Source organism: Mus pahari, chromosome 3 (assembly GCF_900095145.1).
Source record: "Mus pahari chromosome 3, PAHARI_EIJ_v1.1, whole genome shotgun sequence".
NCBI lineage: Eukaryota > Metazoa > Chordata > Mammalia > Rodentia > Muridae > Mus > Mus pahari.
Window position 1 is genome coordinate 88,146,465 of NC_034592.1, and position 15,873 is coordinate 88,162,337.

General features: G+C 38.0%; 1 protein-coding gene across 2 annotated transcripts in view; it reads left to right on the forward strand.

Annotated features, from left to right (window-relative positions):
- Fbxo3 (F-box protein 3) overlaps positions 1–14,303 on the forward strand; it is a 34,839-nt gene extending 20,536 nt beyond the window's left edge. Inside the window, exons 6-11 of one of the 2 annotated variants that reach the window (XM_021192220.2) lie at positions 581–626; positions 3,117–3,201; positions 3,998–4,120; positions 6,272–6,387; positions 7,759–7,949; positions 12,769–14,303. In XM_021192220.2, the coding sequence (XP_021047879.1) occupies positions 581–626; positions 3,117–3,201; positions 3,998–4,120; positions 6,272–6,387; positions 7,759–7,949; positions 12,769–12,972 (765 nt within the window). In that variant the 3' untranslated portion in view covers positions 12,973–14,303. Of the gene's footprint in view, positions 1–580; positions 627–3,116; positions 3,202–3,997; positions 4,121–6,271; positions 6,388–7,758; positions 7,950–8,915; positions 11,889–12,768 lie in introns of those variants that run through there. The other variant, XM_029536292.1, reaches the window with a different exon arrangement.
- The last annotated feature ends 1,570 nt before the right edge of the window (positions 14,304–15,873 follow it).

The following is a 15,873-nucleotide window of genomic DNA, read 5'->3' on the forward strand; positions in this document are numbered from 1 at the left end:
GGTGCTCTTACTCACTGAGCCATCTCACCAGCCCCACCTACCTATCCTCTTAAGGACCCAATGGCAAACCAAGGCGTGAATCCACCAAAGTTCACTCTGGGGACCGATGACTAGGTGAGGGACTACTTATAGGCATGTGGGTACCCCTCTTCCAATTGGCTGCATCTCAAAAGCTTTACCCAGAAGGTATGAGGACTTCCCTATAGCTGAATAGATGATGGAGCCCAGCCCTAGTCTTCTCCTACCTCTGTATATGACAGGTGGTAGGGAGCACCTTGATACTCAGGTAAGAATCTCGTGTCCTTCTAGGTTTCTCTATGGAGATGGGATGCAAACCATCAACCAGAAAAGCTGGAATGATCTTTTGTGTGTGGGTAGAGGGGGTTGGGGGGTGCTGCACCTGAAATTTTCAAGATGGTAGTTGCTTGGCTTAGAAGACAGTTATTCATAACAAGGAATATTTGAGGATTGATTAGAACACTCAGTTTATTTATTTTTATCTATTTTGCTTTATTCCCTGAGATCTAATAAGGAACAAGAATAAATGTATTTGTATCTTTTTTTTTTTTTTTTCACATAGGACCAAATGGCTCGGAATCCTGCTGCTATTGACATGTTTATCATAGGTAAGAGAAATATAGAAAAGTCACTTTTCCCTTCTTATTGGTTATGAAAAGAAAATGAGTTGGGGCAACTTTTGACTTCCTTGAACAGCTGGCCATCTTATGCTTGCATTTCTTAATATTTCCTAGTTTATAAAGTTCTGTGTCTGCTCTTCAGAGGGGCAGCCCTTGGGCTTTCTTTGTATTTTGTTTAGAAAAAAAAGTTCATATCCTGTGCATACTTAAGTTTTTAATATTCTTTACAGAAATCAGATGCAGAAGTGTTCTGTATATATAGTTCCTATATACCTTTCAGGTAAAAGGTATAGTTGCCCTGATAGAGAGCAACTTGGGAGCAAAGGGGTTTATTTCAGCTTGCAGGTCACAGTCTGCATTGTGGGAAGTGAGGGCAGAACTCAAAGCAAGAAATTGAAGTGAAAACTATGACTGTCATTTGGGGGAACTCTTCAGTCTGTATGGAAGTACAGCTCACCATCTGCTCTTGGTCTGGTCTCATCCTGCTGAGACTCTCTGCTCACTCCCAGAGACTTCCTTTGTATTGACTCTGCTTTTTAAAGGGATTTCTGACTTAAACATTTCCCTATACACTCATAATACACAAGATGCTCAGGGTCAACTCAGTGGTTGACTATGTATCTCGCATGTGCAAGGTCCCAGTTTTAATCCCCTGCACTAAGTAGAGAAATATCTTTTAATTTTATCTTCTAGTTGGAACCTTGAACAGAAAATGAGTATCTGGTTTTTTCATACTGTGACATGGTTCGGTTTCTGATAGACTTCACAGTATCTGAAAAGGTCTCATGTTACACATGTTGTGCAAGCGTTTACATTTAGGCCTTGGCTTTCAACTCATTCTTACTTGAACTCATTCAACTCAGTGTCTTGTTTCTAGTTAAGCACCATCACAATGTCATGCCTGTGCTAATTGTCTTCATGGGTGTCTTGGTTAAGAGTATTTTCAGAGGCGACCATCACAGCTTTAGCCGAGCAGTGCTGGTCTGTTTAATTAAGGGCTTTCTGGTCAGTAAGGAGATTGCTGTTGGGCTCTGAGTTTCTTTCTTTCATTTTCATGCTTTTCTGCTTTGACACAAAATAAACTATCATTCAACAAATAATTTAAAAACATAATTAGTGGTATAAATTGAACACCTGATACTCAGTAAAGACCTGGGTTAATTAAAACCAGATTACAAAGAAATCCATTGAGTAATATTAACTAAGTACTAAATATATGCTAGGTATTTAGCGGTACTGTCAAATAAAATGATGAGGTTTAATAGTTATTTTGTATTACCTAGAATTTTTTGCTTATTTCATCTAAATGCTTGTCGTGGATTCTTTGGTATATCAAGGACAGATAGTGTAAACTGGACTGATGTGATAATAATTGTTTTCTGCTTTGAGTTAGTCAGTGAGACATGGACCATGGTGCAGCTGAATCTGTAGAAATGAGCATCTGAGCTGGGTGTGGTGGCTCACGCCTTTAATCCCAGCACTTGGGAAGCAGAGGCAGGTGAATTTCTGAGTTCAAGGCCAACCTGGTCTACAAAGTGAGTTCCAGGACCAGAGCTCTACAGAGAAACCCTGTCTCAAAAAAAACCAAAGGAAAAAAAAAAAGAAAAGAAATGAGCATCTGGACCACTTTGGTATTAACCTGATGCTGAGAATTTTACAATGTCAAGTCTCTGGAAGATATCCAGACTAAGCCTGGCTTGTGCCAATATTTCGAGTGTATACCAGGATGTATCTAAGATGAATCCTGATCATTGAGAGTAGGAGCCTGGTAGCCTGCCTTAATGCTTTTCTCCTAGATGTAACTATTTCCTTTGTTCTGTATAAAATTAATAGACAAATATTTTTATCACTCTACCAAAACCAATTAATTTGAGTATAAAACAAACAATAACCAAATAGGTGGAAATAGCTGTAGAATTCCCTAACAAAAGTTAGGCAGGGGCTGAGGATGGTGGTGGTAGGGGAACACAAAGGAAATAATGTATATAGAATTAAGAACAGAAGGACTGGAGAGACAGCTCAGAACTTAATGGGCAAGCATGAGGATCTGCATTCAAGTCCCAGTACCTAAGGAAAAGCTTGGTGTGGCTTTTGCCCACCATGGGCTTGTGCCTATGCCTGGCATCTCAGGATTTTATAGGGCAGAGACAGGCTTGCTGGGGCTTGCTGGATGCCAGCTTAGCTCCACATACAAAGGAAGGCCCTGTCTCAAGAGAATAGGTGGAGAGTGATGGGGCAGGGATGGGATGGGATGTCTTTCAGCCTCTGTGTGTGTGTGCACACAGATGCACATAATTGAGTATATAGCACAGTCATAGTAAATAAGAATTGGGAAAAGAAATTTGTCTAATAGAATAATGGCAAAACTATACCTATAACTATTTCTAGTTTTGGTATCGTACCTCAAGCATAGCGAAACGAGCTGTTTGCTTCCCGTGCTGATTCCTTTCCCTGTACTTACCCCCTCTTGGTTTATAGGTGCTACTTTTACTGACTGGTTTACATCCTACGTCAACAGTGTTGTATCAGGTGGTTTCCCCATCATCAGAGACCAGATTTTCAGGTATTTCAGTTGGGGCTTTTGTGATTACAACAACTGTAAGTCAGAAAAGGCTACCTATTTCAAATACCTATCATGAGATGAGATTTCCATGGAAGGTTAAGAAATGAACTTCACTGTCCTGTATCTCTGTTTCATCATTCTCATATCAAAACCAGAACATCCAAACATTTAATCAACCAATATTTCTCTTGTCTTGAAAAATCAAGAGGATAAGCTAAATGTGATTTAGTAGCTTGACAGTAGCTACATAATTTCTCTTTGCAAGACAATCAAGTTCGCCAGTTAATAGGTTTATTTTGAATAACAGGTAAACTAACTCCTGGCAAACATTTATTTTCTGTAACTGAATGTTTTATTAGAGGTGAATATAGGTGATACTAGATCATAGTAGCCTTCAAGGCAGAAACAGTAGGTTAAGTATATGTCATAAGAGGCTCAATATGTTTACATTCTAACATATTTTCATAGTCCACAGTTGTCATTTAATAGTATAGTTAGTTTTCAAAAGTCTCCCCAATTTTTATAGCACTGAAAACCCAGAGAAGCCTTAGTTGGTTTCAAAATTGATTGCTGATCCATGGTTTGAATCACTGACCATGGATCTTTGATTGCTGTCTATACTGAACCAGGAGCACCAAGGTTTTCCACTATTATAAAGTTCAAGTTCAGTAGAGTTATATCAAATATGACTTAAAGTTTAAAAGTATAGGTAAGAAGAAAAGTGTACTTTATTTTTTAAACCTTGTAAGAATTGAAGCTAGTTAATTTAAACATGTTTAATTTTCTTCTTTGCTAGATATATTCATGATCCAGAGTGTGTAGCAACAACTGGAGATATTACAGTTTCCGTGTCCACATCATTTTTGCCAGAACTTAGCTCTGTGCATCCACCACACTATTTCTTCACATACCGAATCAGGTGAGAATTGTAAGTGGGACTATGTGCTCAGTCAGTGTGTTTCCATGACAAACCCCTGAGGAATCAACTTTGGTGACCCAGGACTTGCAGAGCCTACAGCCCATGGCCACTTGGCTCTCTCATTTCTGGGCCCAAGTGTGACTAGGCAGAATGTCCTAGAAGTGTAGACTAATGCCACAGAGCAAAGCTGTTCACTTTATGGTGGCCTGGAAGCAGAGAAAGAACCAAACAAGTCTTCAACCATCTTATATCTGAATCGTAAGACTCCCTTTCCGTTCCCATGCCACCATCCTATGGCTGGCTGGTTGTTGTTGCTCCATTTAGACGTGATCTGTGAAATGAATTTTATGGGTTTTGGTTTTTATTTTGTTTTATGGTCCTATGAATCAAACCATGAGCCTTGTCCATGTTTGGCAAGTACTCTTATCACTGAGCTACAGCCTAGCCATGAAGTGCATTTAAGGGTTATTTTTATTTATCTTTTAATAAAAAATAAAAAGCCAGGTGGTAGTGACCCACTTATTTAATCCCAGAATTGGGGAGGCAGAGGTAAGTGGATCTCTGAGTTTGAGTCTGGGCTACAGAGTGAGTTCTAGGACAGCTGAACTACACAGAGAAATCTTGTCTGGAAAAACATAACCAACAAAAATTATATTTATTTTTTAGTGTGTATGTTTGCATATCTGTGGGTACATGTGTACACAGAGGCCTGAGGTTGACAACTGTCTTCTTCTGTCACCACCTACCTTAGGTTTTGAAGCAGGTCTTGCAGTTAATCTAGAGCTTGCCCATACATCTAGATCAGCTACCTATGAGTATGGGGTTTATAAGTAGGCAACCATGCCCATCCAATATTTAAGTAGGTTCTGAGGCTCCAAACATCAGTCCTTATGTTTGTGCCCACTGAACTACCTCCCTAGCTCTAAAGTACGCTTGAATGTTTTAAATTACGTTTATAATTGATTGCGTGTGCATGTGTAGGCGGTTCTCTAGGACTTGGCTCTCTCCTATCATGTGGGTCCTGGGGATGGTACTCAGGTTGTTAGGCTTGGCAAGAAATGCCTTTATCCACTGGGCCACCTTACCATCCTGCTAAGGCACACTTTGAAAAATAGTTTCTTGATGAAGTTTTCAGAAAAGTTAATAAATTTTCTATAATACAGTGTTCACAAGGACTTTTACAGGTTATGGTTTTTTGGTTTTTTGGTTTTTTTTTTGCATGTGTCCTGAGTATAAATGATTGTTTCAGATACTGCAGGGACTAGACTACTAGATTGGAATTGTCAAAGATCAATTTTAGATTTGTAATGTAATCTAGAAGTTGATTAGTTCATTGCCATACAGAAAACCATGCATTTAAATTTTCATATGGCCTATCTATATTCAATTTTAAAATGTAATAAATATTTATGCAGTGTTTCTTATATGTCACACATAGTATTAAATGTTTGATTTGATTAAATATAAAATGCTTTAATTTACTGTAGTTAGGAATGTTCTATGCTTAGGCAGAAAGATAACCCATGCTCCAAGCATAGTTTAGATATTTGTTTTTACTTAGATCCTGCTTAAAATTAAGACTTTATTAAAATAGAAATACCTTCCTGCCCTTACAGGGTACTTAGCATGAAAATAGAGGCAGATTCCTAGAGAAAGAAAATGTTAGCCTCTAGAAACAAATGAAAGTATAATTCCACAAATGAAAGTATAATTCCAGTAATTGGTGACATTTTGCTTTGAGCTTTTTAGAAGCTATAGAATATCGTGTTGCATAGGTTTATATGAATGAATGAATGAATGAATGAGTTCTTCAGAAGTTTTTCATGACACTCAATCTAGAAAGTGTCTGCCAAATGAATATTTATTTGAGCAGCCAAAGATAGTTGCTTCCGCTGTTTTTGCATTTATTTATGTAGTCCTTCTATTGTTGGTTCTTACTGAATAATGGATGTATAAATTCAGTGAAAGCATTTTCATGGGGGCATGGAATTAGCCTAATTAAAGCAGTGCCTTTGAGAACTTAGGACTAACGTGGACTTTGGGTTAGATTTATTAATTTTCTTTGGAAGTCTTTCATAGTATTAATTCAAGTGCTGTAGTACTTAAACAAAAAAGGAAGACAATACATCTATGCCCTGCCCTTTTCTCCAGGATTGAAATGTCAAGGGATGCTCTTCCTGAGAAGGCCTGTCAGTTGGACAGTCGCTACTGGAGGATAACAAACGCTAAAGGGGATGTGGAAGAAGTCCAGGGACCTGGAGTAGTTGGTATGTCCCCAAGATTTACATTCTTGGTCGGTTGTTTCAAAGAAAGGGTAGACTGTTTATAAGTTTATGTATAAATGTAATTAATGGAGGTTTTAGCCTATCATTTCAGTCCCTGAAATGTCAGCTTTTCTAAAGCCAGAGCAAACTCAGTTATTTAGGGATTTCCCTTTCTGTGGATTATCTAGGGTTCCCTGATTGTTATTCTTGTGTTCTTAATTTTTTTTTTTTGATTGTAATTGTTATGTTCTTTGAGTTAGGAGGCACAGGACAGTAAGAAAATAATACTTATATTGATAATCTTTATCAATTTTAGAAGTGATATTCAAATTAGTAGCACATATTTATTATTGATGCTGCTGTTTCCGAAGACGCAAGTTAAGTTCCTAGCACCCATATTAGGTGGCTCATAACCACATGTAACTCCAGCACCAGTGGATCCAACATCTTCTGGTCTCTGTGAGCACCTGTACTCAGGTACACATATGCACACACACATACATTAAATAACACATAATTAAATATAAGTTTTTATTATTTTTATTTATGTATTAATTTTGGACTCAGGGTTTTATTGTAGCTTTGCTTTTCTGGAAATCTTTATGTAGACCAGGCTGGACGTGAACTCACAAAGATCCGCCTGCATCTCCTGAGTGCTGGGATTAAAGGTGTGTGTCACCACTTCTGACTGCAATATAAAATAAATCTCAAAAAAGAGAGAGAATCTAGTGCTAAGGAATTGTATTTGAAATGTTGTATGTTTTGTCATTTGATTGCTGATATGAGGACCCTCCTCTGTAACTGATGTGTATCCAGATGATCATTAGGGATGCACTCACAACCTTATGTTTTAGTCTCTTGCTGCTATAGGAATTATATTACCTTTAGCTTCTGTCTCAACTGTGACACTTTTCTATTTGTGTTTTAAAGATTTAAACAACTTTTTTTTGGAGGGGGGAAGTGTCCCTCTTAAATTTTGTTTACTAGCTATTCCCCACCTGCTAACCTGTAGAGAATTTGGGGAATAAAAAAATGCCAGGGACTGATGGGGTCTCAGCAGACAAAGGCAAATGCCACCAAACCTTAGTATCCCTGGGACCTACGTGATGGAAGGGAGACAATTCCCCACACATTGTCCTCTGCCCTTCATGTGCAGAAAGTCTCAGCCCTCAAAAATCTGACTCAAAACTGTCAAAGAGGGGCAGCCCCCCATGATGCCCACGTCAGCACTTTGCTGTAATCCTCTTAGGGTTTTGTTTTTTCCTAATTGTGCAGTTTACTTTCTAACTACTTACAGAACATCCAGAGAATGTAGTCACTAAAAGGAAGAAGTAAATTTTATATTTTGGTTTATTGTTACTGTTTTCTCTGCAGGTGAATTTCCAATTATTAGCCCAGGTCGGATATACGAATACACAAGCTGCACCACATTTTCTACAACATCAGGCTATATGGAAGGGTATTACACCTTCCATTTTCTGTACTTTAAGGACAAGGTCTTTAATGTTGCCATCCCCCGATTCCACATGGCATGTCCAACATTCAGGGTGTCTATAGCCCGATTGGTAAGTTAATTTTTTTTTCTAGTGCTGGATATATGACTTTGTAGAATTATTCTAAGACCATCTTTGTTTAGGTAGACAAGTAGTTTATAATGATGTCCCTCCTCCAAAAAAAAAAAAAAGTAGACATTTTGAGGAAGTATCTTAGGGTTGTACTAATATATAAAGGGAGATGAACAATACGCTTATTTTAGTCCCTCCTACTATTATCCATTTTGCAGACTAAACTTTTTTCTACTGTTCCCAATAGTAGCTATGTGGCCTGAATGTATTAGAAGATTTTCACATCTTCACACCAATCAGACCACTTAAAATTGACTTTTGTCATCAAGTATTGGAAAACAATTTCCTACAGTATTTTTACTAAAACTTCCATTTAGTAAAATAAGCTAGTATCCTGTAGAGATTTCCATAGAGGACTTACTGGGTAGGAATATGCTTTTATCAGTCTTCTGGGATTGTTTTTCACGTCAACCAGACACATTTGACCAATCTCATTCTTAAGGCTACTTTGTGATAGGTACAGCAGTAGCCCTAAGTCGTGGGCTGTAAAATGATTGGAGTGTGTGAAGTACTCTGCTAGATTTGAGAATAGTATATTCAGAATGCACCTACGTTGTAGACATTGAATGCTTAGAAGATGCCCTCCCAGCTCCTGGAGTGGGTAGGTTTGAGGTAATTCTAGAAAAGTGGACAAGCCAATAACCTTCCTGGAAGAGGATCCATTCTCATCTCTCGCTTGAAAGATAAGAATGATGCTAAGCCGTTGTGCACTGTATGCAGTGTGGTGAAAAGGACCTATACTAGTCCACTCTTGTGAGTAACATTGTTCTCAGCATGGAGAACTTGCTACTCTCTGGAATAGACTTCCATTTTCTTTCTTGGGTGAACGGGATGAGAGGAGTGCTTGAGATAGTGTATCATTATGTAGCCCAGACTGGCCTCAAACTCACTGTTTTCTTGCCTCAGCCTCCCAAGTGCTAGATGTGTGCACCATGCCTACACCAGACCAGACTTCCATTCTTGGCCTACACCAGACCAGACTTCCATTCTTGGCCTACACCAGACCAGACTTCCATTCTTGGTTAGCCCAGAACCTATATGAGCGTGGTACCATCCCATCCTTAAATGGTTGATACTCATCAGTGAAGCTGTCTGGAACTGGAGTTTGCTTTATGGGGAAAATTTAAAATATGGACTTAATTTCTTTAATACATATATTTTCTATTCCATCTTGTTTCAGTTTTGGTAATTTGTGCCTTTCATGAAATTTGTTCATTTCATCTAATGTTGAATCTACTAGCATAAAGATACTTAAAATATTCTGTTGATATCTTTTTTAATGGCTACAAGAGCTGCAGTCAGATAACCTTCTTTTATTCTTAATATTGGTGATTTATATCTTTTTTTTTTTTAAGCCACATTTCTATTGATCATTCAAAAGGAACAACATTTAGTTTTGATGGATTTTCTGTAGTTTGATTTTTTTTCTATTTCAGCTCTTGGTGTACTTGTCTTTATTTCTCTTCTACTTACCTTGGGTTAAATTCACTTTTCTTGTAGCTTTTAAAGGTAGAAGTATAGATTACTGATTGTAGACCTTTCCTGTTTCTAAGCACTGTTTTAGCTGTATTGTACAAATTTTGATATGTTATATTTTGGTTAATATTTAGTTCAAAATACTTAAGATTTCCCTTGTAACTGACTTAAGACTGCATAGAAATATGTTAATTTTCAAGTGTTTGGAAGATTTTAGTTATCTTTTGCTTATTGAGTTTTAGTATTATTGTGGTTAGAGAACTTACTTTGTATTGCTAATATTTTTTAATGTTTTATGACCCCAAATTATGTGAAGAATTTCTATATCTTGATAAATGATCTTTGTGTCTTTGAAAAGAATGTTTACTCTACCATGTGAGAATTTATTCTATGACAGGCCAAGCTGACTGACTGTTTGCCAGTGTTTGCCAAGTCATCTGTATATTTATTGTCCTTTTTTTAAACGTTTGTTACTTCAGCCATTGAAGAGATTGTTGAAATCTTTAGTTAATGGCTTTGTTCATTGCTTACTTTATTCTTGTTAGATCTGCCTCATGCATTTTGAAGTTATATAATTGTGTGCCAGTGCTTAGGATTGTTGTTTATGGAAATAGTTCTTTAATTCTTATTCATCTTTAATAACATTCCTTGTCCTAAGTTAAGAGCATTGAGGTATGCATGGGCAGGCAGTTGAGCGTGGTCAGCTTGCTGCTTTTGTTGCTTGTCTTTAACGTTTGTTTCAGTGGATGTAAAGTATGGGCTTTACTTAAAGGCAGTGGTTTTCAAGCCTTTGGGTCTCATCACCTCCTTAGATGTATAAAAACCATTGATGCCTAAGAACCTGTTTACATGGTCATGTCAGTATGTACCATATCAGAAATTCAAATAGGACATTTATAAAAGTATCAGTTCCTTTTAAAATTACAATAAATAAACCCTTTACATGTTCAACCCTCTCAACTGTATTTATTTATTTAAAGCTTTAGTTTCTGCTCAGCTACAAGAAAAAGTAGTTGACCTGTTTTACAGAAAGTATTCTTCTCAAAAATGGAGAATCATTAGAAAAAATGAGAATTGTGACTTATTTTACTGAACGTAAAAAAGACAAAAGGGTTATGTTTATTGACCTTTCTTCTATTATCCTACTTGATATGGAAGTTGACTTGTGTTTTACATTTTTTTTTTGTCCTCCACCAGTCTGAGCAATTGCTAGGCTTCATAATTTCTTTTCCTTTATACTTGCTTGTCACTGTAAATATTCTCTGCTTAGTTTACTGATGTCCTTGTGTAGGGCATTTATGGTGCTTGTTGATTGAGGGCACTATGAACATTCTGAATGCTTCTTTATGTCCATTCTTCTCTGCTCCTCTTTTATCTGCTGTTTGGATCGTACACTATCATCAGATTATTTCTCTCTCTAACCACAGTTGATTCCTTTAGTAGTTCTTGTTTTCTTCATTAGTATAATAATCATACTACCTGATAATCATGTTTTAAGATTTCCAAAGCCTTTCCCATCCCTCCTGCAAAACTTTGAAGTCTTCATTCCTTAGATTTAAAAAATAATCTAAAGTTAAAAATAATGAAATAAAAGTCACATTTGTGTATGTTTTCTGATTGTTATTGTTGTGTTATAATAAATCATACATAACACAGTTCTTTTCTCCTACATTCTCATTTGCTCTCAACAAGTGTCTTGAGTACTGTAGCACACAATATAATCAAAACCCCTGCCTTGGATTTTATATTTTAATTGGGAGAAACAAACGAATATGAACTCTTGGGTCAAGTAACAAATGTGGTAGAAAAAAAGCAGGGGCTAAAGGGAGTCCCTGTTGGGCTCTGTTCTAAAGATGTGTTAGGAAAGGCCTTGGTAATATCTATGTAGAAATATAGAAGGGATGAAATGAGCCAAGTAGATTTGTGGAATAATATTTGGCCAAAGAAATACTTGGTATAAGAATTCTTAGGCAACTGTGGGCTTAGTGTGTTTGATCCAAGGAGACTTGAGTGTGGAGAACAAGGGGAGAGCAGTTATAAATGAGGTCAGACTAGCCATTCTCAGTACATGAGAGCCTGTCTTAAAAAGGAGGGACCAGAGTAGTGCTAATGATATTAATGCAGTAAAAGCCATGGTGGGGGATTTTGCTGACATCATGCACTAAGTTTCTCAGTACTCAGATGGGCAGCTGAACCCTGGCTGTTCAGACACTTCATTGAGTCTTCAGATGTGTGTAAGAGAAGATTGGCAGCCAAGTCAATGCCACAACTTGATTGGAGATGCCTGCTTAAACAGAATGGCATTCCAGGTGACACTGCATGCTCTGACACTGCATGCTCCTCAGCTCTCCTGTCCTAGAGTCTCCCTTTTCTTATGGTGTTGAATGGTCTTAGGAATGCACCTCTCTAGGGAATCAGCAAAGTGACATGTGGCAGAGGTTGAGTTTGAAAGGGCAGTATGCCTTTAGCTTAGTTCTCCTTCTCCCGGAACATGTGCCTTTGGTGTCCTGAGAACTAGTGTGAGAAGTCCAGTTCCCATGAAGCAGCCATAGAAGGCATGTAGAGATCCAGTGTCAAGGATGAAGGAAGTGCCCACTCCAGGCTCCAGATATTTGGATCATCCCAGTCCAGGTACCAGGCATGGGAGTGAAGAAGCCCTTGAGGTGAAGCTTGGGTCCAGTCACCATTCAGCTGTAGCATCATAAGAGACTTGAAGCCAGAAGTATTCCATTAAGTGCTTCCCAGGTATCCAACTACAGGAACCAAGAGAAGATTATTGACTATTGTTATTATAAGCAACTGAAAAAATAAAATATATCATTTTCAAAAGTAGAGGCTACTGATGTTTAAATTAAGATGTGTCTTTGGAATTCAATAAAAAACCTTTTAGGAACTGTGCATAAAAATTAACCATTAGAGATCATATCTGATTAATATTTTCACATGTGTGTCCATAAGCAGATAGACTTATAAAGAATTAATAAGCCATATTACTATAAGTTCATTAAAACTTTATTGTGGGTTTACTAGTGGGTAGTATGCCTACCTCTGTGTATGAATTACCAACTACTATGTGAAGAACAACCACTGCCTGAGTGAGATGTGTTTACCATTAAAAGCATACTGAGCATTACTTAACATGCTGCGTCTTGCATCATGAGATTGTGTTGTTTAGGTCTGTGAAAACTTGTGCCGAGCATGTCTAGTTACTTGTGGTCTAGGCCATAGAATTATTGTAAGAACTGATGGACATTTTTCTCATCAGAAGATTTTCTCTTTTAAGGAAATGGGTCCTGATGAATATGAAGAGATGGAGGAGGAAGCTGAGGAGGAGGAGGAAGAAGAAAATGATGACTCGGCAGACATGGATGAATCAGATGAATCAGATGAGGATGAGAACGAGTCAGATGAGGGTGAAGGGGAGGAGAGACAGAGGAGGGTCTTTGATGTTCCCATTCGCAGACGCCGCTGCTCTCGTCTGTTTTAGGTGCTGCTGAAGGAAGCTCTGGGATGACACTATTGTTGAATAGATCTGTCAATAATGTAAATAATTGTGCTCAGCATATAGCAGGAGACTAGCATGAAATGTTGTCCCAGACACAGGCTTTACATGACACTACACTAGGAGCTGGATCACTTTGCTTTATGTTGTGGTCGTAGGTAGAGGAACAAATGGGAATTGTTTGTTTTCCCTTCCAGGGCTCAATGGGAGAGCTAGAGAACAGGTGTCCCTTTGCTTAAAAATATTTTCTGCTTAAAAACAAAACACAGAAGTGAAGGGAAAATTGTTTTGGATGAGGATTTTATATGTAACAAAAATACCCACACAAGGGTAGAAAGAGACTGTATGACTGACTGTGCAAAGACCCCTTTTAGTTGTTTAGAAACTAACAAAATTTGTAATTAGCTTAATCCACTTCATGGTTGTTAATATTTTATACTCATGGGGAACTAAATGACTAAGTTCAATAGGGATAGTTTGCCCTTACTTAGACAATCTATCCTTGCATTAAGTCTTTGTCACACCGACCTGAGTTGCAATTTTTTATCATTACTTTTAATTTAAAGTCTTCAACATAACTTTGGGCTTTAAAGGTTAAAGTTCTTATGCTATGACCGTTCCCACATTATTTACAGATTCATCATTTTAAATGTAGTTTGTAAAAGTACATAGAGTGTTGTTAAAGATTCTTCACAATGTCTCATGTAGTCTAAATTTGTAAATATGCTTTCTGTTTTGTTTCTTTATACATTTGTCTAACTTTGTGGTAAGTGATCTGAATTTTATGTTAGGGTTAGGATATTCTCGTGAAACATGGATTTTGTTTTGTAATTATATAATTGAGAGTTTGGAATGAAATCCTTTAAGTGTCAAAAAACTCCTATTTTAAAAACAATTTTGTGTAAGTGCCTATTTCCCATAGACTAGTATTGAGCTTTTGTTCTTATGCTGGAAGGTGGCTATCGTGCTTGCTGGCTTACAGCCTGAGTAGAGCAGGCCCATTCAGAGCTGACTGCTGACTTTGCTTACACTCTTCTGTTCTCCACCAGTATTCCTCTAAAACAGTTCAGTCCTGGAGAAAATGAGAGCGCCATATTCAGGTCTAAGTGCCTGCTCTCAGGTACCAGGAGCAAACTTACCCTTTTATGAAGACAGATCAGAGTATGCCAAGTCATTTTCCTACTTATTGTTCATAAAAGAGTACAGTCACATGGTGTTTCAACAGAAGCCAGCGGCAGCCTCATCTTCTGTGTACCACATCTGTTGTATGTATCATTTTTCTCTTGTGCTTGATTAAATCTCATGTTTTTTTGTTTGTTTGTTTGTTATGGCCCAAAGCATACACAGTCTACTGTTAAGTTGACAGTAAGTTGTCATCAAGTGATTGACCTAGAAATGAAACTAACATTAAGGACTTTGATGCGGGAGCATCACTGATGGCTACTGCTTATTAAGTCAGCCGTTCCCATAGCTGTACCCTCAGAACAAGAACAGGTGGGACATAAGTTGTCTGCTTCATCGAAGGAAATACAAATATTTCAAGAAAGGTCAATATCAGATCTGGATACCCTTGTAATCACCTGACTTGACAAAAATGTGTCCTCGACATCATGATGACCACTGCCAAAGCAGGGTGTGCCTACAACGTTGAAAGAGAAGACTAGACCTGTTAGAGCTCCCGAGAACTCTGGGTGGTCTAAAATGATTGAAGATTAGAGAATTTGAAAGGAAGTGACAAACCTGCAAACCTGTGGGTGAAGGCCGGTAACTTATTAAAAGCTAGAAAAGTGGAGTGGAGAATGGTTTACTCTCCAGAGCAAGTTCTCCTCTATCCCGGCTAGGGTTGTATAAAATACCTTCTGTGGTGTTGGTACAGTGATAGAGTCACCTGGCAACACGGTCACCTAGTGACTCATTTCTTAAACTATATTCCCACTGTTAAGTGAGAACATGACTATTATCAGACTCGAAATGCTTTTCAGGCTACCTTTGTTAAAAATAGTCAACCCTTTTAATTTAGGCCGCCATAATAAAATACCTTTGATTATAATATAAGTAGAAAATATAGCCAGGCCATGGTGGCACATACCTGTAATCCCAAATTTGAGAGGTAGATTGAGGCAGAAGGATTACAGTGAGTTTGAGATCAGCCTAGGCTACAGAGTAGAATCCTGTCTTAAAAAAAAAAAAAAAGTGTAGCTATACAAGCAAAGAAGTTGTTAATAACAACCTAATGTCCTACATTTTCATAAATATGCTTTGTGGATTAGTATAGGGAAGGGGACAGGATGTAGACAACATTCATTCAGACCCTAGTATCAACCCCTTTTAAAAGGACTTTCCCAATAAAGCAGCAGTTAAGAAACCATGACAAAGCTGGCCCCACAGTTCCTTGTCATTCCTTGTATCTTTTTTTCTAGTGCATTGGTGATGGCCCAACTGTGCCTGAGCCCAGTCTAATGTTTGTCACAGTTCTTCAAGATGGCTTAGCCTCCCTTCAAAATTTGCCTTTTGGTATATTCAACAGACTTTGTTTTACTTTTTGGGAGCAAGGACAATAACAGACCAAAGAAATCCATCCAAGCTCAGCTTGGGCCAACATTTATCAGGGTTACTAAAAGGAACATGGATGATTGACAGCTGCAACAGAGGAACAACATAGCAACCCTGGGGGAGGACTCACAAACATTGGGGTTCCTAGGAAACTCAAGGTGGCTGTGTGTTTGAAGAGTCTCTTCTAGCAAGTTTGTACTGCGTATATAACCACTGGGAGAGGTGTTTGGTCATAAATTTCAGAATCTTGAATCTTCTGAGTGCCGCAGACGGACTTTTCTGGGGTCCCTGATCTGCAGGGAACGGGTCTCTGGTTGCAGGTGAGCGAGGATT